The sequence below is a fragment of the Aphanomyces astaci genome (assembly GCF_000520075.1).
Source record: "Aphanomyces astaci strain APO3 unplaced genomic scaffold supercont1.50, whole genome shotgun sequence".
Classification (NCBI taxonomy): domain Eukaryota; phylum Oomycota; class Saprolegniomycetes; order Saprolegniales; family Verrucalvaceae; genus Aphanomyces; species Aphanomyces astaci.
The window spans coordinates 263,995-284,527 of NW_009798313.1; the positions used below are offsets into that span (position 1 = coordinate 263,995).

The window sequence follows — 20,533 nt, forward strand, 5'->3', positions numbered from 1 at the left end:
TGTTGTGTCGTTTAGAAGAGTAATGACGGCCGCTTCACGATGGGATATGATCGATGGTTATGGATACTGTATCAGGGAACTTTACAATTGGGCAGTGGGCACATCGTTGTGGCCTACGCCTTTTAATCAAGCGCAATGGGCAAACACGGAACAAGACTTGACGCGACGACGACTCTGCGTGCCATCATGCCAAGCTCGACGCCACCACCATCACATGCGACCGTTGCAAGATCATCACGCTCATGCCGAACGTCAATGCCAGCGTCATAAAGATGAGGCCAAAGTTGACCACGTCCAGCGTGTTCAGTGTCGATGTCGTCGTCGGTGCCTCCATCAACGATCGCCGACGGTAGAACATGATGTGAAGCGGTGCGAAACAAGAAATGCCATCCATGGTCGGCGGCAGTTACGCGGCAGTTACAAATCTAGGGAGTATAATATTTTGCAGTAGTATAATATTTTGCAGTTTGGTATGCATTTATAGAGTCACTTGAACTGGCCAATTTATGATGGACTTAAAGGAATTATCGTCGTGGAATGCAGCTTACTAGTTTCTCGGGATCGGGATTTCAATTGTGAAAAGTGCTGCAAGAAGCCGAAAGGTTGGGCATTCTTCTTTATACTATGAATATATAACGTTAATAGTATCTTTTAATCGGCTAGTGAATAGACTTCTTCATAGCGTCGATTTCTCCTCAAATTAAGGCAAAACAGGATGGTCGGAGTGTAGTGCACGGTTTAAGCTTAAAAGAGATATGCGTGTATTGCATATTTTTTGCTGATTACATTTGCTAGTGATTCAATTGGCTATCCCAACATTCAAGCAAAGCCATTGGCCATTTTTAGTGTACCTTAAACTGTTTCGGTGCACCATAAACTGTTCATCTACGTTTTCATGAACGGTCCACATCAACCCAACTACCGGGTACTACTTTCCCCGCTGCACGTCCAAGGATCGACGAGTTCGTCGTGTTCCCTTCGACTTCAAGCCCATCCTCCTCGCGACACCCCCCGCCCGCTTGACTGACACGCTGGCGGCAGAGGCAATGGAAGTATACCTGTTACACGTCCATTCCAGTCAGCATTCCACCTTGGCACATATCATTTGATCTGCGCCTTTCAATGCACCTTGCACCACAAGAGCAACAATAGTTTCTACGATCTTGCCATACTAGTACCTCTTAACGTTACTACATACTAGTACCTCAGTAGTATACGTCTGGAGGGTGGAGTGCTGCTGTGATGAGTTGAGTCTAGTGGTGCATAACATGCACGTCCTGCATCCTGATTGGCTGTCTCGTCCCGCGAAACCGTGGCGTTTGAGAGGGAACTATCGGCGGCCCGGGGTGCTCTTGACGAGGTAGCCAATCCTGTGCGAGAAATTGGTCACGAAGCTCTGTGATTGGCCCATGGTCGACATGCTAACCGTCCGGATACGCCCATGCCAAGGGTTTCGCGGCGAAAATGCCTCCAAAACTCAATGCAAACCGCATCATCGGGAGTACTTTAGACAATCCAACATATACCATCATCATGGCCTTGGAACTTGACTGCGAAGAATACTTTGTCGATGATGCTGCCATGACAACGGCTACATCCCCAGAGGATATCGACATGGAACTGGTCGACGACTGGTATAGCTCGATGTTGGCACAGGAGCGCGCTCAATTCCACTATGCTCCGCAGCCCCACTACCTCAAGGTATATTGCCATACCAGTGCGATGCCGCTTTCCTTTCATTGGGTCCATCTTCCCGACCAACGCATCTCACATGAATCGCCTTGACCAGGTTCGCCTCGTCCTCGTCGACTGGACATGCGATGTCGGCGAAGAGCTCGATGTGCCCAAGAGCATCGTACACACCGCGGTCAACTACCTCGACCGTCTTCTCAACGTACACCCCGTCTCGTTGTAGCTTTCGTCTGACATGTATTGCAGGTACCGTGTGCACTACCGCCACAATCCAAGCTGCAGCTCGTGTGCCTCGTGTGCCTGTGGATAGCCACCAAGTTTGCGTCCGTCGATTGCGAAGTGCCGAGTATTGAAGAAATCTACGCGTACGGACACCAGCAATACACGCTCGACGAGATCAAGGCGTATGAAATGGCCACGCTCAAAGCGTACGTCGTCGTCGTCGTCGCCCTTGCCCTCACTTGATGCTATATTTTGTAGCCTCCACTGGCAGCTCAACGTGCTGCAGCCCATCCATTTCACAGAGTTCTACTTGACCAACCCACCCCTATTTCCCGACGACGACATCAACGGCTACCAGCTCGCCGACCCCACCGCCTACGCCACCGTGTACACCAAGCACGTCGAGTTCCTCACGGAAATGTGCCTGCAAGAGCATGCGTTTCAGCAGTGGCTACCGTCAGTGCTGGCAACGGCCATGCTCTGTGTAGCCCGCCGCATCGTTCACATCACGTACGCTTGTCGATATATACATATATATCGTCATGGGTCCTAACTTGGGGGTTCGTAGGCCGGTGTGGCGGGAAGAGATTGAAATCAACAGCGGCTACGTCGTCGACGAGATCCAAGACTGCTTTCACGCAATGTGGTCACATTATGTCCATCACTTTAGCAAAGGCACGGCGGACGAGCCGTCGCCAACGTCCGTCGCCGCCGTGTCGCAGTATCAACACCACCAATAGCCCTAGCATCCATAGATAGGTTACGCAACACCATAGACCTAACGACCACAATCAGCGTCGTAATCAAGTTATTTATTACCCCATCCTCGGGAAAACCTGTTGTGGCCCCTATGTAGTACTTACTGTACTGTATTGGTAGCTCACGAAATTAGATGGAATGTGTATACTTTCGACAAATCTAAACATTTTATTGAACGATTCTAGAGTACACAACTCGTCCCATCCCCACCAGAGACTAGTCATGTACCATCGAAATAGCAGCGCTACTGTACAGTAGTTGCAGCATGACTCTACCGGCAAAGTGTTTGTGATTTAATATATTAGAGTATGTGTGGACTTTTTCCTTTCTATATGTACATGCTTGGGTACTTTGGTTCCCTTGTTTGCATACAATATCCATTGGACTAGTACTATGAAGGCTACAAATGTACTGTACCTTGCTTGCCTCGTACAACCGTATTTCAATGATACAGTAGGACGACTAACTCTCGACAATATATATATATATAAGAAACCCGTTTCGAAAAAATAGAATTACAAAAAATAGAATAAATCACAATAAAAAAAACGCATTGAAGCCAATCAAAATACTGCGATAGAGTCATCCAGCATTAGCGCTCCACGTACCAGCCACACTCCATGGTTTGATGCAACGGTTGTGGTTGTATTATATATATATACATATATATATATACCTTCTAACTCCACGTCAAATCGCGGTCCGAGTCTCCAATCTCGCCGCCGCGCACATTCTTGCTCAGGTCTTTCACATCGTAGTGGCCAACACCGGGCGTGGTGCTCTTGGGATTCAAAAAAGCTGACCCGCGGGGGGTCTGGGCTTGCGGGATCACGGCGCCCTTGGTCGAAAACGAGCTCGGGAGTTGGAGTGTGCTCGAGAAGGCCGTCGTACTGAGCGTCGATGGCTTCTTGGTGCGACCGCTCAACGTGCCCGTGGAAGAGACCGCGGGGGTGTCGCCGTACTTGCCGAGGCGGTTCTTCTTGAACGCCATGCGATCGATGGAACACGTCGACGTGAGTGAACAGACCGACGCCGACGACGACATGTGGTGTCCTTTGCTCACTCCTTGTCTTGATTTTGGCGGCAAATACACGCGAGACGACTGTGGCGGCGGCGGACGATGGTGGTGGGATGTCGCGTGATGCAAGATGGACGACGTGCACGAACTCACGCCGGACACGACCGACGAAGGCTTGCGTTGATGGCGAGGCGCGAGGTTCAGCGACGTGCCACCACGGGGGGGGGGTCCCCCAGCTGCCTGGGCTTGCTGCAGCATGTCGAAGGTCAATCCACCGCCGGAAGCAATCGACGACGATGATGGCGGATGGGGGGGGAGGGGGGTGCCGGCGCTCAAGGCCGCGCGCACGGCCGACAGCTGCTGTGTGTACTCTCGAATTCGGTCGACAATGTCGTTGAGTTCACGTTTTTTCTTGTAAAACGCTTCGTTGAGCGACTTTAACCCTTCTTCCAGGCGCACTTCGTCTTGCAGCGTCGCCATCAAAGGCACGAACGAGGGCAGCTGGTGGTCGGCGGGGGTAGATGCATGAAGAGGGTGCTGCGAGGGGGAGCTAACGTCGTTCCGAGGCGAGTCGACGACGACAGACGGACGATACCGCCGCACTCGGCCTTCGACCGATCCATCATCATGGAAGACTACTGGAACAGGAACGTTGAATGTATCCACATTGGATGGAGGTGGTTGGGTCGTGTCCTTGGTAGCAGGCACCTAAAAGCATGTAAATGATCGTGATGTATTCAACGTTACGTAGCTTTGCCATTCAGCAAGATATACATGGTGGTGGCACTGTACCTTGTCGATGGAAGAAGGATCTTTCTCTTGCGGCGATTCTGGTGCGGACGACGAAGTTGCCTCGGGATGGGGTTGCTTGGCCTGGCCGTCGTCTCCTGTGGCAGTTGATGACGCGGAAGACACGACGTTGTTGTTGTTTCCGATCTCAATGGACTCGGTCGTGGCGCGGAACACTGCTGTGAGCGGAAACTCGGAGTTGACCATCGTCGTGTGGAACTCGCGAAAGTCCATGCCAGTGAGCGACGCGGGGCCGATGCTCACGACTTGCATGCCGGGTGTGAGCCGGCGGTAGCAGTTCAGTTCCTTCTTCTTCGTCGCGACCACATATGTCCCGTCCCCCACCGGTTTGATCGTGATACCAAGTGGGTTGCTGTAAAACACGACTTGGATCTCGTCATGCAGCGCCAGCGGCAAGGCCGAGGTCGAGGACGACGCCGCCGCTTTTTCCACGTACAAGAGGTCATACAAGTTGCCATGAACGAGCGCCCGCGTCGCGGGGTCGGCCAGCGCGACAAACTTGCGCGTTTGGTTGTTCCGAATCGCGTTGCACTCGGGCACGTCCGCGTGCGGATGGAGTTCGGCGGAAATTTTCGCCATGAACTTGATCAAGTCGCCGACAAACCAGCCGTCTTGGACGACAATCTTCTGGTACAACCCCGCGACATTGAAGAAGACGCTCAGTTGTTCCTCTGGAGAGCTGGCGCTGGCGTCCTCTGGAGCTGAAGGCGTTGTCGGAACTGATGTGCTGCTCATCGGTGGGAGCTGCATGCAAATTCAGGACTAGCGGTATAAAAATGAAGGAAATGTTTTAAACCAAAACTAAATTTATCTTGTCCTTTGTATCCAAAGCGTCCGCCTAGCAATATAAGAACTAACACGCGGTATTTTTATATTCGTCTAAAATGTAGTGGTGCATTCCTTTATATTAATGGTAGTAGTACTATTACGTAGCATATGCACAGCCATGGTTTGTCATTTAATCCAGATCTCACTGTAAAGCCCACAAAATTATGGCATACACCGTTTTGGCAGGTCTGCAAAACTTTCCCAAAGTCTCATAGTCCATGAAAACAAGGAGAAAAGAAGTAATATCTACAAAGTTGGCTGGATATACCAGTTGAATCTTGGAAGAAATATTCGATAATTTCTGGTTGAAGTGCAACACTTCAACGTGAACCCAAACCTCCATAAAATAGTTGGACCAAATCGGTTCATATCTTTTATGCCATATTTGAACTTTGATTGCTTCCACAAAATCTCGAAAAATGGAATATTTCGGCAACTTGTCTTCGATAAACGGCCATTGTATGCCATTTTTTTCGTGGCATCCTAACAGTACTTACTTTCTTGGTATTTTCTGCTTGTAGAGCAAAGAACGAGGATCCACTGTAACGTCAAACTTCACGTTTATTTATTTATTTCACCAACCCAGCGGTATAATTCAACCAAGAATCGTGTAAATGATTATTCTTGGTTGAATTATACCGCTGTTGTTAATTTAGTTTTGTCAACATATTTCACCCAGGCGATATATTTCGAACAATGATGTTCCATCGAAGGTTTCGTTTTGGGGCACTTATAGCTTCGAAACTTCATTTACAAAGGAGCAGTCAGCACTGCGCCAACTCCTCCGAACGTCGACGTCTTGTACAACACGTCGTAAGCACCCTACTACACGGACGCTGTCCTTTCAAGTGTCTGTGCTATGCTTGTCGGGATTGTGTAGTCATGGAGTCCAAGATGCCGAAACGTGGCAAGCGTCCCTCCGGGCGTAGGTAGATAGATACGTAGCATACCACCAACCAGTACAAGTTCTGTATGGTTGGGTTTTATGGCGAAATTAATCGCCTGCTGGGTGAAATAGATTGACAAAAACTGAAATTAAAGGATAGTTGGTCGAATTTTACCGCTGACTTCGTGATATATAAACGTGAAATTTGAGGTCGCAATGAAAATAAATGGAGATGGTCGAAATATATCGGTGGCCAGGTGCTGCTAGTTAGCGAAATACTAGTAAGCTTATACAGACTGTAGTAAACCTGAAATTGACCGCAAAAAGGTGTACTAACTGCTCGTAAGCTGAAGTTTTTGATTGGAATGCACGTGATGTTGACCGTATGCCCGATATATTTGGCGTTGTGCCCGATACATAATTGGCCATAGTTTTTAATCCAGTCGGCGACTTGGCTACACTACTCTATGCACAGTTACTTTAGGTGTAAGTATACTGTAGGGCAGGCAAGGAACAGAACAACTTCAAACTATTCCACATACGCATTCAAAATTGGTATAAATTAAGATACACTACTAGAAAACAACAACTATGCGACCCCATCGACTACGTCTTGGAGATCATCGATGGACGCCGCCGGGGCCATGTACGTTTCGACAATGGCGGGGATATTCGGCTCACCTCCCGTGGCTTCTCCTGCTCCAACGGATTCGACGTGCATGATCTCTCTGGATTCGCCATGTAGGCACTGAGGGGGCTGCAGTTGTATCCGCTCCTTGGACCCACCGACACTCTCCTGATTAATCTTCAAGTTCCGCGTCGACCCCGTGTCCTGGCGCACCTTTTCCAAGCGCACTCGCTCCAAGAAGCGTTGTATCACCACGGACGCCGAATATTCCTTCACGTGTGCCTTTTGTCGCTTCGTGAGCGTGTTTTGGTGCTTCTTGCCATGGTTGCGGAACCACATTTCGTCGAATTGGCGGTTGATCCCAAGCTTCTCCATCACATCGGTAATCTCCGCGTACTTGGTCTTGTCGCCCTAATGATTAGTACATCATAGCAACATGAGGTTTGTCAGCTCAATCCATTCTTCCACACTCAGGGTACCTCGGCTAACACCCGCTGCACCAATGCTCGAGGCACGTCCTTGAAGTGTACGAACTTTTTGTCGTAGATGGGAATGTCCAATTCGCCTACGATTGCGTCAACACAACCGATGCGTACGATCCTTGATGACGTCAACAATTCTTAGAAAAATACATGTCACATGTATCCAGTTGAACTTCAATGTCGTCTGTACGTACCGATGGCAATCACAACCCTTCGACGGGTAAACCCCGGCACACCCTTGAACCCAAACGGAGGGTACACAGTGTACAAAAAGTCGGTCAGTTCGTCGGCCGTGATGAGCCCCGACCCTGATGGATCGAATTGCGCCCACCGATCGGAAAACTCCGCCAACGTGTTGACGTTCACAGGGCAATCGCTGGACGAGTCGCCGATGGCGTCGACGACAATCCCGGAAAACAAATTGATGCCCACGTAGCCCATGATGAGAAAGAAGAAGTACATGAAGGGCAAGATGAGCATACTCCCACACCCGTCGAGGGGGACGCATCCAGGCACGTCGTTGAAGCCGCACATGCTGGCGTTGTACGACCGGTCTTCGCACGTGGGGTTGGTCGCGGGCACTTGGTTGAAGACTTCCCACGCAAAGTTGTCCCAGTTTTCACCCGTGGAAAACCCAATCAGCGTTTGAAACGCGACCCAAAAGCTCTCAAAGTTCTGGTCTTCGTTGATCATGTTGCCGTCAAAGCCGGTTTTGGCAAACAATTGGACGGCCACGGCGGCGAAAATATAGTACAACAGCATGAGCAAACTCACGACATTGCCCACGGCCGGCAGCGACACGATGAGCGTGTCAAACAGGTTCTTCATGATCTTGGCCTTTTTGATGAGGCGCAAGGCGCGGCCAACTCGGAACACGCGAATCACAGTCGCCGTGGACCCGACGTTGATGTTGACCGCTTGCAGCATCATGCTGAGCAACGTGAATACGACAATGACAAAGTCAAAGCGATTCCATCCGTCCTCAAAGTACACCCGTCCAAAGCTCGTGAGTTTCACCGTGGCTTCGAGCGTGAAGATGACTGAAAACACAGTGTTGAGCGTGTTGAACGTGAGCTCGGTGGCCTTGGACTGTCCAAACCCCTGCACGGCCATGCACCCCGTGTTGACGAGAATCACGAGCGTGATAAAGTGCTCAAAGTAGTTGAACGTAGCAATGCGATGGCACACGGCGCGCACGACGTTCTTGGGTCGAGGAAACGACCGTAATGGGGACATCGCCAGCACTTTCTTTTGCAGCTTGATCCACCGCACTTGCTCATCTGTGACCATAGACCCGTAGCTTTCGCGCTGAAAACTGTCGCACAACACGCCAATGAACAAGTTCGTTATGAAAAACGCGCATATGATGATGTACAGCCACCAGTAAAACATCATGGCCGGGTTGTGGTTGGCAATCGGCTGCATGTTTTCCCCCACGGCGTCGATGCACGCGATCGCCACGGACGTCCACCCTTCCATCGTTGTCAGTTCATACAACCCACCCACCGCACGAATGATGTTGTCAAAGCTCTGTGGGGTTTGACGATTCCACGACGTGCCATTCTGATCGGCAAAACACAGGCAAATGTCTCGTGATGTCGGCGTAAAGTCGTCGGCAAAGGGGCCGCAGCCGGGCTGGTTCCACACAGGTCGCAACGCTTCTCTTTGCGGCTCGGTCAAGTCAGTCCACGGCCGTGGAAACGTCATCACGTCCAACTCCTCCAACACTGTCACATTGACAATGTTAAAGTCGCCGGTGTAATCCGTGGGGAACCACGGGGGGTTGATGGGGGTGCCAGTGCCGAGGCCATAGTTGTACGGACTCACAGAGCACGTATGAAGCGCGCCTTTGAACAATGACAGCGACATAAGGCCAAACAGAAACAGCATGAAGAACGCAAACAGCAGCGCGCGACCCATGTCTGGCATGCATCGAAACAACGTGTTCACAACAAGTTTCAACGACGGCAGTTTGTTGATCACGCGCAGGGGGCGCAACGCCCGGAACGCCCGAAGGGACCGCAGGCCAGACAATGCATCACTCTTGGAGTCCCCCAAGCAATACGGCAGCACAGACACAAACACGATAAACCCGTCGAGAAGTCGCCACGAATCTTTCACAAACGCATCGGGGCCTTGAACTAACCCCCGGGCGATCACATTGAGCGCCATTTCCGTAGAAAAGATGACCGCAAACACCAAATTGGACGAGTCCAGCACGAGCCCGATGCCTGTGGACGTGTCCTGCAGTGGCGAATCCAACGCCGTGCCCACACACGACACGAATATGATCGAGCTCATCACCCACGTGTACTCCCGTCGCTTGAGGATGAATCGGCTCAACCGGCGAATCGGGTTGGACGGGGCAAATAAGTACAAACTTTTGCCTCCGTTGACTTGCACGGCCGCCCCGTCTTCAGGGGCGCCGTAGGTGGACACGGGGGGCTGAGGGGGGGGGGTAGTCGAGTTTATCATGCGCATCAACTGCTGCATCGTTCGCTTGGTCATGCGGAGGCGCTGGGGGGTGACGCTGCCGCGTCGATCGGGGCTGTTGCCGCTTCGCTTGCGAGAGCTGAGAATGGCATTCAGGGTCGTTCCATCGGCCGCCACGTTATCTGGGCTGCCGTCGGCGTAGTTTGCTACCTCCAACGCGAGCGCGGTGGCGTCGCGGTCGAGTGCTATGTCGTCGTCGATGTCTTCGTCCTTGTCCACCATGACACTTTGCACCAAGATGGCGGAGAACATGTTCATGACAATGAGCACGCCGAGGATGATCACCAAGGCAAAATACAACGGGGTGATCGTGCCCACGGCGATCCATCCGTCGTACATGACCGATGGAAAATTGTCGTACGTGAGGATTTGAAACACGGTGAAAAACGCCCACTGGATCGAGTCAAAGTTGGACCGGTGTAGGCGCGTTTGAGGGTTCGTGTTATTGTACGGCATGGAAAAGTTGTTGGGGTCGAATTGGTACTTGGTGGCAAACAGCTACACACAAACCAAATAGTGTTTTATATATAGGATTATAGTTTTATAGTTTACTATCGAGACATGGACATTAACAGCATGTGCGTATATACATACCTCCATGCCAATGAGGCTGAAAATGAGCAGAAACAGCACCAGAAACAACAAAAAGTTGAGGATTTCGCCAAACGAAGCCAGAATCGCCGTCAAGAGTTGGTTGAGCGACTTCCACATGCGCGCCAACTTAAATGCCCTAGCCGCTCGAAACGCGGTGAAGAAGCCGCCGCCTCCCGGGGTGCCATCGATGAACGCTGGGGGATGGACAATCACTTCGACCACACCAAGGACGAATGTTAGCACGTCAAATCGGTTAAACTTGTCACTACAAGAGCCCACATTGCATTTAGAACAACTGGAAATGCATCCACCAGTGTCAGACGATACGTACGTCCAGAAATGGCGAAACCCAAGCCCGAGCATCTTCATGATGGACTCCATGCCAAAGTACAGCATAAACGTAAAGTTCATCTTTTCGTACACCGCCTTCGAGTCAAGGTCAATGTCGTGATGGTCCAGCGCGAGAATGATAATATTGGCGACGGTCACCAGCAGCCCAAAGTTGATGAACTTTTTGGACGTGACCACCACGTGCATGCGCGCTCGCAGCGTCGCGAACCGCCGCCGCAGCGACGATTGCACAGCCACATCGCCTGGTTGAGTCGATGTCAGTGAGTTGGTGGTAGTGCGGTCGGGCAGCTTGGCCGGTCTATGCTTGGCGCTTCCTGCGTCCGGTGGCAACGAAGCCAAAATCACCGACTTGCGTTGCCTACGCAACGTTAACTCGATTTGCAGCTTGACGATCCATGTATATATCTATCGTACAGTTCTTTTAGTAGAAGCTTGGCTTGTAGCTCCTTGGCCTTTTCAAACTCGGAAAACAGCACGGCCATGTTGAGTTGCAGGAGAAAGCACATGCCGACATACATCAGAACGGTGAAGAAGATTCCCCCGACCACGGGACTTCCAGTCGTTTGGGTCTACACCAGTATGTCAGTCATATCACTTTATCAGATACAACGTTGCACTTCGGTACTGTATGTGTATACGAACCGTTTGCGTGAGCACCATCCACCCAGATGCCGTGAGTGTTTGCAGAATGATAATCGCCGACCGCCCAAGGTTATCAAAGCTGGTAAAGCCGTAGTTTAAATTCGAATTGAACAGCGCGTCGTCGCCGCTGCTTTGGTTCCACGGCGCCAGTTCCATATACGTAAACCGCGGGCTGCCTTCAATGTCGTAGTTTGAGCCACACACAAAGTCTGGCTGGCACTGACGCCCCACGACGCTGTTGGGATTACATAGCTTGGGCGTGGTTTCTCCTGGGTCGGTGGGCCAAAAGCAATCCTGGGGCTCAGGCCACATGGACATGTTTTGAGTAATCGGAATGCTCCCCGTCATCATGCACTGGTAGAGGTGGGGAGCCGACTGCACCAGGGCAATGTACGCTGCGTCAGGGGGGTAGTTGAGCGTGCCATTGGGGGGGAGCTTCACGGGGTACGGCGTTACCCGACACCGATAATGGAACGCTCCTCGGTACATTTCCATACCCAGGATGGCAAACACCAACGTGCAAAACATGAGCAACACAAACACGTTGGCCAGTGCGGGTAAACTGGCGAGGAGGGAATTTGTCAGCACTTTTAGACCTAACAAAAAGATGTCCATCGTTTTGTAAGCAAGGGTTCCCCCTTATGTATAGTTAGTTCCTTTACCTGGGAGAGAGTGAAGCGTTCGGAGTGGTCGCATGACCCGGAGGACTCGAATGTACCCCACCTTGACGCCTTTGAAATTCAGCATCGACAGTACCCTACATGCCAACAACAACAACAGATTTTGAATCGACATGTGAACACGACAACACCGATGCCGCCGAATTGTTTGGCCAACACGTACCCCGACACGACAATGACAAAGTCGAGTCGGTTCCAGCCTTCACTAAAGTATGCGCGCTCGCCGAAACAGAACCCCATCGCGATGACTTTGAACGTGGCCTCGGCGAGAAAGATGTAAAAGCTCACGTAATTGCACTTGTCAATGAACCAGTTGATCCAGATGGTGCTGTTGGGGCCGTCCACCCACGCGTCGGTGTAGTCTGTCAGGCCCAGAATGATCGTGTTGAATATGACACAGAACACGATGAACCGATCAAACCACTTCCACGACACTATTCGGATGCATATCCGTCGGATCGGGTTCTTTGTCGTGAGGCAGCCGAGCGATATCCTCTGGAACTAGTCGATTCTAAGTTCTAGAAACGTTGAGGAGTGGGTGTAATGTACCTTTTTGTGGACATGCCCATCGCCATCTGGCTTGTCAGGGTTGTCCTTGTCGACCGTCGACATGGATGCAGAGGCGTCACTTGTCTGTTGGCGCTGCTGACCTGTCGATGGTGCTGGTGAAGTAGTTTCGACCTGAAACGTCATCCTGCTGAAACGGCAACCTCGTTTCAAGTTGACGCAGGAAAAAACCCTCGAGTTGCTACAAATGGTGACTTGGACGTAGAGGTAGGTACTCGTTGGAAGTATCAACGGTCAATTGTATACGTGCCTTGTGCGCTACAACAGCAAAGTCGAAAACAATGTTTATTTGCAATTGTACTTTGATAGCCTTGGGATGCTTGTGGCATGTTAACTTACAATGGCAATCAACTCTCAACTCTCTTGACTCATATCAATTCATCGTCGTTCAAAAGGCGGCGCACGCTGTCGCGCGCGTGTATAAATTACTTATCCTGTCAGCTATTTCAATATCAGCTGCGTTCAGCCATCGACCAAGTTGTTGGCTTCACGTTCTTTGGTGTTGCTCTTGTCCAGCACATCGCTTCCCCCTTGATATTGCAGTTGTGCCGTCTCTCCTTCCACTTGAATATCAGGTGCTACCACCGCCGTCCCCTCTTCCCCCCCCGCTGCGTCAAGGGCCACACCCATCGCAGAGGCGGCAGCTTCGTCCAGCCGCTCGTTTGCTTCCACGGACTCGACATCCATGTCTCGTGCGACCACTGCACGACCGACGTTGAGGGTTTGCTCGGTTATGTCGGTGCCGTATGTGTGGATACGGGCCAAGTTACGCCTCCGCTGCCGTTCCAGCTTGACCTTTTCAAAGAATCGCTGGATCACCAACGTGGCGGAATATTCTCGCGCGGTGACTTGCTGGCGGTGGATCAGCGTATTCTGGTGCTTCTTGCCATGCGACCGAAACCACATCTCGTCGAAATGCTTGTTGATCCCCAGTTGCTCCATGATCCGCGTGATTTCGGCATGCTTTGCCCGATCGCCCTACGTTATAAATTGACGTGAATAATGCACTGTGCCTTGACGAATGGTGACAGTACCTCGGCCAACACACGCTGCACGAGCGCACGGGGAACATCCTTGAAGTGCACATAGATCTTGTCGTAGATAGGTATCCCCAAATCTCCTATGGATACGGCAACCGAGAATGCTTTATCAGAAATGTGATAGGCGTGGCAAAGTTATATATATCATATTTGACATTAATTGCAATTTGGGATGTACTTATACAGAAAACGATATATCTCAAAATCACAAAAACATATGATACGCACGGCAACATGTGATATATATATATATATATATATCAGGTTGAACGGCAGGCAAATGCAATGTCGGCTGTACGTACCCATTACAATGGCGACCTTTCGACGGGTAAACCCTGGCACACCCTTGAATCCAAACGGTGGGTACACGGTGTACAAAAAGTCGGTGAGTTCGTCGGCCGTGATGAGCCCCGACCCCGACGGATCGAATTGTGCCCACCGGTCGGAAAATTCCGCCAGCGTGTTGACGTTCACGCGGCTATCGTTGGATGCGTCGCCGATGGCGTCAACGACAATCCCCGAAAACAAATTGATCCCAATGTACCCCATGACCAAGAAGAAGAAGTACATGAACGGCAAGATCATGCCGCTCCCGCACCCGTCCAGGGGGACGCACCCGTACGTGTCGTTGAAGCCGCACATGCTCGCATTGTATGATCGATCTTCGCACGTCGGGTTGGTGGCTGGTACTTGGTTGTACACTTCCCACGTAAAGTTGTCCCAATTTTCACCCGTGGAAAACCCAATCAGAGTTTGAAACGCCGTCCAAAAGTTCTGGAAACTTTGATTTTCGTTGATCATGTTGCCGTCGAACCCGGTTTTGGCAAACAATTGGACGGCCACGGCCGCAAAGATGTAGTACAGCAAGCTGAGCAAACTCACCACGTTCACGACAGCTGGCAGCGATACAATGAGCGTGTCAAACAGGTTCTTCATGATCTTGGCCTTTTTTATGAGGCGCAAGGCGCGGCCAACTCGGAACACGCGAATAACCGACGCGGCCGACCCGACGTCGATGCTGAACGCTTGCAAGATCAAACTCACAATCGTGAGGAGCACAATCACAATGTCAAAGCGATTCCAGCCATCCTCAAAGTACCCTATCGCGTAGCTGGCCAACTTGGCGGCAGCTTCAAAGATGAAGATCACCGAGCAAATCGAGTTGAGGGCATTGAGGGCGGTCTCGGTCGCGACGCTCTGCCCAAACACTTGTACCGCCATGCACGCCGTGTTGAGCAGAATCACAAACGTGATAAAGTGCTCGAAGTAACCGTATGTGCAGACGACAAACGCGGCGCGGCGGACCGGGTGCGTCGGGCACGGAAACACGTGCTGGGGCGACATGGCCAGCACTTTGTTTTGGAGTTTGATCCACTGAATCTGCTCGTCCGTGACCAGCGACCCGTACGTTTCCCTTGCAAAGCTGTCGCACAACACCCCGATGAATAACCCCGTGATGAAGAACGCGCAAATGATGATAAAGATCCACCAATAAATCATAAACGCCGGGTTGAAGTTTGCAATCGGCTGCATGTTTTCCCCCACGGCATCGATGCATGCCAACGCCACCGATGTCCACCCCTCCATGGTCGTGAGCTCGAACAATCCCGTGATAGCGTAAAAGATATTGTCAAAGCGTTGGGGGGTCTGGGGGTTCCACGACGTGCCATTTTGGCGGGCAAAACACAGGCAAATGTCACGAGACGTCGGGGTGTCATCGTCGGCAAAGGGGCCGCAACCCGGCTGGTTCCACACGGGTCGTATGGCATCCTTTTGGGGGTCCGTCAACTTGGTCCACGGTCGCGGAAACGTCATCACATCCAGCTCCTCCAACACTGTCACATTGACAATGTTGAAGTCGCCGGTGTAATCCGTGGGGAACCACGGGGGGTTGACGGGGGTGCCGGTCCCGAGGCCATAGTTGTACGGACTCACAGAGCACGTGTTGAGCGCACCTTTGAACAACGCGAGGGACATGAGGCCAAACAGAAACAGCATGAAGAAGAAGAAGAGCAGCGCGCGGCCGACGTCGGGGATGCATCGAAACAACGTGTTCACGACGACTTTGAGGGACGGGATGTTGTTGATCACGCGCAGGGGGCGCAGTGCCCGGAACGCGCGCAGGGACCGCAAACCCGTGAGCGCGTCCTTGTTCAAGTTGCCAAAACAGTAGGGCAGAATCGACACGGTCACGATAAACCCGTCGAGGACGCGCCACCAGTCCTTGACAAACGCGTCCCGGCCAATGAAAAGTCCGCGGGACACGACGTTGATGGCCATTTCCACGGAAAACAGCACCGCAAACAGCAAGTTGACTTGATCGAGCAAGGTCCCCAGACTCGAATTCGGATCGAGGAGGGGCGAATCCAACGCGGTGTCGACACACGAGATGAAAATTATGACGCTCATCGCCCACGTGTACTCGCGGCGTTGGAGGAGCGCCGTACAGAGGCGCCGCAAGGGGTTGGTTTCGGCAAACAAAAACAAGGATCGCCCTAAGTACACAGGTCGTTTTGGTGCGTCGTCGTCGTTGGCCAGGGACGTGGGGGGAGGGGGGAACTGAAGCCGCGCCAGTTGGTCCATCACGCGTCGTAGAATCCGCGTGGATTTGGTGCGCATGCCGCCGTCCATATGTTTGCTGTCGAGAATCATCGAGTCAATATCGTCGTCATTGTCGTCGTCGTTCGTGTTGCCTTTCATCACGGCTTGCACGAGAATCGCTGAAAACATGTTCATGACCACAAACACGCCGAGAATGATCACCAGGGATACGTAAATGGGGGCCCATGCGCCCACGGAGATCCATCCGTCGTACATGACGGCGGGAAAGTTGTCATAGGACAAGATTTGAAACACGGTGAACGCGGCCCACACGATTGAGTCAAAGTTGGACCGATGCAGCCTCGTTTGCGGGTTCGTGTTGTTGAACGGCATGTGGTAATTGTTGGGGTCGAATTGATAATGAGTGGCGAATAACTATAACAACAAACGTCAGAGACGTACAACCAGTAGTAGTACTGCGTAACAGCACTGTCGTACCTCCATCCCCAGGAGGCTAAAGATCAACATGAACAGCAGCAGAAACAGCAAAAAGTTGAGGATTTCGCTCAACGAGTTGAAGATAGCGGTGAGCAACTGGTTGAGCGATTCCCACATCCGCGCCAATTTGAATGCCCTTGCGGCCCGAAACGCGGTGAAAATGCCGCTCCCCCCCGGTGTGCCATCCATAAACGACGGCGGGCTGATAGCCGCTTCCACCACCCCCAGAAAAAACGTCAGCAGGTCGAACCGATTGAACTTATCCCTACAAGAACAACAACACCATGAGGTAACGACTAAGTCCTCTTTAAAACGTGATGTATCGTACGCCCAAAACCGCCGCAGCCCGAGGCCGACAATCTTGAGCAACGATTCGACGCCAAAATACAGCATAAACATGAAATTCGCCGTCTCGTAATTGTTCTTCGTGGCAACGTCGATGCCGTGAAAGTCGAGCGACAGCACCAAAATGTTGGAGACGGTCACCACGAGCCCAAAGTTGATAAACTCTCGGGACACGACGATTTTCAGAATCTCCGCGCGCAAGTGCAGAAATTGGCGGCCAATCGCACTTTGCACTATGACATCCCCCCGGCGGACAGCCACCGTGCTCACGCGCGTGAAAAGATCGGCGGGTTTGAATAAGCGCATGCTGTGTCTGTTTATCGATGGCATCTTGGCAAGCATGAGGCTTTGCCTTCCACTACACGTAGCATCCACACAGATATAACGTAGGTGAGCGTTGCAAGTAAAATGGGTTTTGGCTCTTACATGTCCTCGCGCAGTTTTTTGGCTTGCAGGTCTTTGGCCTTTTCAAATTCGGTAAACAGCACGGCCATGTTGAGTTGCAGCAAAAAGCACATCCCAATGTACATGAGCGCAGTAAAGTAGATGCCCGCGACCACGGGGCTGGCTGTGTTTTGAGTCTACAATAAGGCATGACCTAACAGATATCATGGATGGGATCGATTACCGTTTGTGTGAGCACCATCCACCCCGACGCTGTGATCGTTTGGAGTAAGATCAGCCACGCACGACCAAGGTTGTCGAAGCTTGCAAGCCCGTAGTTCAAGTTGGAATTAAATAGCGCGTCGTCGTTGATGTTGCCGTTCCAAGGCGGCTGAAGGAGGTACTTGAAGCGCGGGTTGCCCCGTTCGTCGAAGTTGGAGCCACACACTGTGTTGCCTTGGCATTGTCGACCTGTGTCAAGCTCTTGATTGCACACCATAGGGATAACTTCCGAGGCATCCACGGGCCAAAAACAATCCAAGGGCTCATCCCATACGTCGTTGAGTTTAGATATTTGCGTGCCGTTGGGAAAGAGGCACTGGAACTGGTCGGGGGACTGCTGGACTAGCGAAATGTACGACGCATTCGGGGGGTAGTTGAACGTGCCGTTGGGCGGCAACACGACGGGGTAGGGCGTCACCCGACACCGAAAGTGGTACGCGCCTCGATAGATTTCCATGCCAAGGATGCCAAACACAAGCATGCAAAACATGAGCAACACAAACACATTCCCGAGGGCTGGTAAACTGGCCAGCAACGAATTCGTCAGGACTTTCAGGCCTGCTCAGACACATGTCAGTCGTTGGGTTGTGTGGAGAACGACGAAGGACTCACCAGGCAGAGAGTGAAGTGTGCGTAGGGGCCGCATCACGCGAAGTACCCGAATGAACCCAACTTTGATGCCTTTGATGTTCAAGATGGACAAGAACCTAGTATAACCAGTCAACATCCCTGCGAATTTAAGTTTGCTGCATACCCTGACGAAACGATGACAAAGTCGAGTCGGTTCCAGCCTTCGCTTAGGTACGCGCGCTGGCCAAAACAGAACCCCATCGCGATGATCTTGAACGTGGCTTCGGCGAGGAAGATGTAAAAGCTGACGCCGTTGCAGCTATCAATGAACCAGTTTATCCAGATCGTGTTGTTGGGTCCGTCCGCCCATGCGTCTGTGTAGTCTGTCAAGCCCAGAATCACCGTGTTGAAGATGACGCAGAACACGATGAACCGATCAAACCACTTCCACGTGACTATTCGGATGCAAGTCCGTCGTATGGGATGTTTTGTTGTGAGGCAGCCCAAGGCCATCCGTTGAAACTGACGGATCATCGCAGATTGCATGAGTCAAGGGTTTGGGGATACGAAAAAGCCATACCTTTCTGTGCTTGAGCTTGACAGCACTGTCTTGTCGCTCGGATGTCTCCATATGGACGTGTGCACACTGACCACGCGGGGGAGTCTGTTTGGTGTTGGCGGGGTCAAAGGCTGAAATGAAACTCCTGAAACCGATTCTGCTGCTTGTCGATGTCGATAAATATAGGTCTTAACATACTTTTACATGGCAAGGGCTCTCCAGGATACATGGAAAGTAACCCATCCAACACATCATTTCAAGTGTGTATAATCCCACCCAGGCACCTGTCACACTTCCAATACTGACAGTATTGTCAGCAACGTAAGCGGCGGATGCTGCAAAGTCTAGGCTGGCTTTGCCACGTGCATTTCATCGCAACAAACCGTCCGGCCACATAAAAACGAAAGTTAAATTATTAATTATTGTTGCGCAGAGGCGCTTGAAGGTGATGGGGGTTCGCAAGGAGGGTGGGCCACATGCGGAGGGGTTTGGGGTGTGGATGTGGTATCGTGCGGCGGCCGAGCAGTATCTGCAACTGCAGGGCCCCCAGGGAATAAATTGGTTTCTGTCGGAGGCGACAGGGGATCGGTTGCATCGATAGGTGCTGTGAAATCTGGAGACGGGAGCGATGAGACGTCTGCTTTAGTTGGCGAGGACAAAACATGGTTTAATGCCATAGGCGGACCATGTGGTACAGTGAGCATTGACAGTTCCGGACCTGGTGGATACATCGGTGGCCCTCCAGTAGCCACTCCGGTGGCTCGGCCGGGAAGCGAGGTCTGAGGTGAAAAGTTGGCTGGGATGGGCAATGTCAGTTCGTTCACCATGGTGAACAAACCCGTTGACGCCAAGCGGACGTCTGCTTCAGTCGGAGACGACAACGCCTGGTCAGTAGTAATTGGCAAACCGCCATGGGCGGTTGGTAGCAACGCGGTTGAAAAGTCTGTTTGAGTCGACACGGTAAGTCCACATGCCTTGTGTAGTACTGGCCGTTCCAGTGACGGCAATGCTGAACCAGATTGAGGCAGGATCAATGTTGGACGACCCCTCACTGGTACAAGGATCTCCGGGCCATCGTTTTCCTCTTCAATGGGCGGCGAGAACGCCGCCCGTCGAAGATTTCGCTTTGATAGGTTTCGCGCCCGGTTGAGTCGAAGGCGCGCGAGGAACCGGTGGATGACAATCGACGCTGTATATTCCTTGACATGCGACTTGTTGAGTTGCAGGAGGTTGGCTTGGTGTCGCTTGCCATGGTTTCGAAACCACATTTCGTCAAACTGTTTGTTGGCCCCAAGTCGTTCCATGACTTGGGTGATTTCAGCGTGCTTTTCGCGGTTGCCCTGATACAATCGTTCGTGTCAGAAGCGCTCAAAATCGCAATTGCATATCGTTGTACCTCTGCCAACACACGCTGTACGAGCGCACGCGGGACGTCTTTGAAATGAACGTACTTTTGATCGTACACTGGAATGTCCAATTCCCCTATGTTTGTTTTCGACATATTTAGTGCAATGCCTCATCCAGAGGTACTACGATATTATAGCAATGACCATGGCGCTGAAATACGATATACCAGAACATGAGAGTTCAAACAATAAGTTGTTTAAGGGTTCGTCTGGTAACCGGAAATATTGCAATATTCAGGCCCAAAGCGCCATTTTA

The 20,533-nt window shown here is 51.6% G+C and overlaps 6 protein-coding genes across 7 annotated transcripts in view; 1 reads left to right on the plus strand and 5 right to left on the minus strand.

Annotated features, from left to right (window-relative positions):
• Nucleotides 1-6: 6 nt before the first annotated feature.
• H257_13689 (hypothetical protein) lies at nt 7-372 on the minus strand. Its single transcript, XM_009841312.1, has one exon. The coding sequence runs from the start codon at nt 356-358 to the stop codon at nt 185-187; it is 174 nt and encodes a 57-aa protein (XP_009839614.1). The 5' UTR covers nt 359-372; the 3' UTR covers nt 7-184.
• A 1,115-nt stretch (nt 373-1,487) lies between these two features.
• On the plus strand, nt 1,488-2,737 carry H257_13690 (hypothetical protein). The gene is made up of 5 exons (XM_009841313.1): nt 1,488-1,701; nt 1,790-1,894; nt 1,939-2,120; nt 2,173-2,424; nt 2,483-2,737. Exons 1-5 carry the CDS (start codon nt 1,534-1,536, stop codon nt 2,652-2,654), a joined length of 879 nt encoding a protein of 292 aa, XP_009839615.1. The 5' UTR covers nt 1,488-1,533; the 3' UTR covers nt 2,655-2,737.
• A 471-nt stretch (nt 2,738-3,208) lies between these two features.
• Nucleotides 3,209-5,288, minus strand: H257_13691 (hypothetical protein). The gene is made up of 2 exons (XM_009841314.1): nt 4,484-5,288; nt 3,209-4,399 (listed from the first exon to the last, which is right to left on the minus strand). The coding sequence occupies exons 1-2, from the start codon at nt 5,249-5,251 to the stop codon at nt 3,353-3,355; spliced, it is 1,815 nt and encodes a 604-aa protein (XP_009839616.1). The 5' UTR covers nt 5,252-5,288; the 3' UTR covers nt 3,209-3,352.
• A 1,459-nt stretch (nt 5,289-6,747) lies between these two features.
• H257_13692 (hypothetical protein) lies at nt 6,748-12,756 on the minus strand. The gene is made up of 11 exons (XM_009841315.1): nt 12,635-12,756; nt 12,249-12,586; nt 12,068-12,162; nt 11,406-12,001; nt 11,178-11,332; nt 10,744-11,121; nt 10,413-10,677; nt 9,149-10,316; nt 7,520-9,052; nt 7,323-7,408; nt 6,748-7,254 (listed from the first exon to the last, which is right to left on the minus strand). Exons 1-11 carry the CDS (start codon nt 12,695-12,697, stop codon nt 6,805-6,807), a joined length of 5,127 nt encoding a protein of 1,708 aa, XP_009839617.1. The 5' UTR covers nt 12,698-12,756; the 3' UTR covers nt 6,748-6,804.
• Nucleotides 12,757-13,014: 258 nt separating this feature from the next.
• H257_13693 (hypothetical protein) lies at nt 13,015-18,846 on the minus strand (the record flags this gene model as incomplete). Its single annotated transcript, XM_009841316.1, has 9 exons — nt 13,015-13,630; nt 13,687-13,772; nt 13,995-16,668; nt 16,732-16,996; nt 17,060-17,434; nt 17,503-17,657; nt 17,705-18,303; nt 18,355-18,449; nt 18,497-18,846. 9 exons carry the CDS (start codon nt 18,844-18,846, stop codon nt 13,115-13,117), a joined length of 5,115 nt encoding a protein of 1,704 aa, XP_009839618.1. The 3' UTR covers nt 13,015-13,114.
• Nucleotides 18,847-19,257: 411 nt separating this feature from the next.
• The window catches only part of H257_13694, a gene marked incomplete at its 5' end in the record, with an annotated part of 9,082 nt that continues 7,806 nt past the window's right edge, over nt 19,258-20,533 (minus strand). For both annotated transcript variants that reach the window (XM_009841317.1, XM_009841318.1), the window contains 2 exons: nt 19,258-20,211; nt 20,268-20,353. In XM_009841317.1, coding sequence (XP_009839619.1) covers nt 19,291-20,211; nt 20,268-20,353 — 1,007 coding nt within the window. In that variant the 3' untranslated portion in view covers nt 19,258-19,290. The remainder of the gene's footprint in view (nt 20,212-20,267; nt 20,354-20,533) is intronic.

What these genes read in the sequence shown, in the direction of transcription:
- H257_13691 (XM_009841314.1), bottom strand. Translation starts at nt 5,251, where the DNA reads ATGCAGCTCCCACCGATGAGCAGCACATCAGTTCCGACAACGCCTTCA. An exon ending in ATCCTTCTTCCATCGACAAG is followed by an intron (nt 4,400 to 4,483) that starts GTACAGTGCCAC and finishes ACATGCTTTTAG; the next exon opens with GTGCCTGCTACCAAGGACAC.
- H257_13690 (XM_009841313.1), top strand. Translation starts at nt 1,534, where the DNA reads ATGGCCTTGGAACTTGACTGCGAAGAATACTTTGTCGATGATGCTGCC. An exon ending in CGCAGCCCCACTACCTCAAG is followed by an intron (nt 1,702 to 1,789) that starts GTATATTGCCAT and finishes CGCCTTGACCAG; the next exon opens with GTTCGCCTCGTCCTCGTCGA. An exon ending in GAAATGGCCACGCTCAAAGC is followed by an intron (nt 2,121 to 2,172) that starts GTACGTCGTCGT and finishes TATATTTTGTAG; the next exon opens with CCTCCACTGGCAGCTCAACG.
- H257_13689 (XM_009841312.1), bottom strand. Translation starts at nt 358, where the DNA reads ATGTTCTACCGTCGGCGATCGTTGATGGAGGCACCGACGACGACATCG.
- H257_13692 (XM_009841315.1), bottom strand. Translation starts at nt 12,697, where the DNA reads ATGTCGACGGTCGACAAGGACAACCCTGACAAGCCAGATGGCGATGGG. An exon ending in GGGTTTCGCCATTTCTGGAC is followed by an intron (nt 10,678 to 10,743) that starts GTACGTATCGTC and finishes GGGCTCTTGTAG; the next exon opens with TGACAAGTTTAACCGATTTG. An exon ending in TGCAGCGGGTGTTAGCCGAG is followed by an intron (nt 7,255 to 7,322) that starts GTACCCTGAGTG and finishes ACTAATCATTAG; the next exon opens with GGCGACAAGACCAAGTACGC.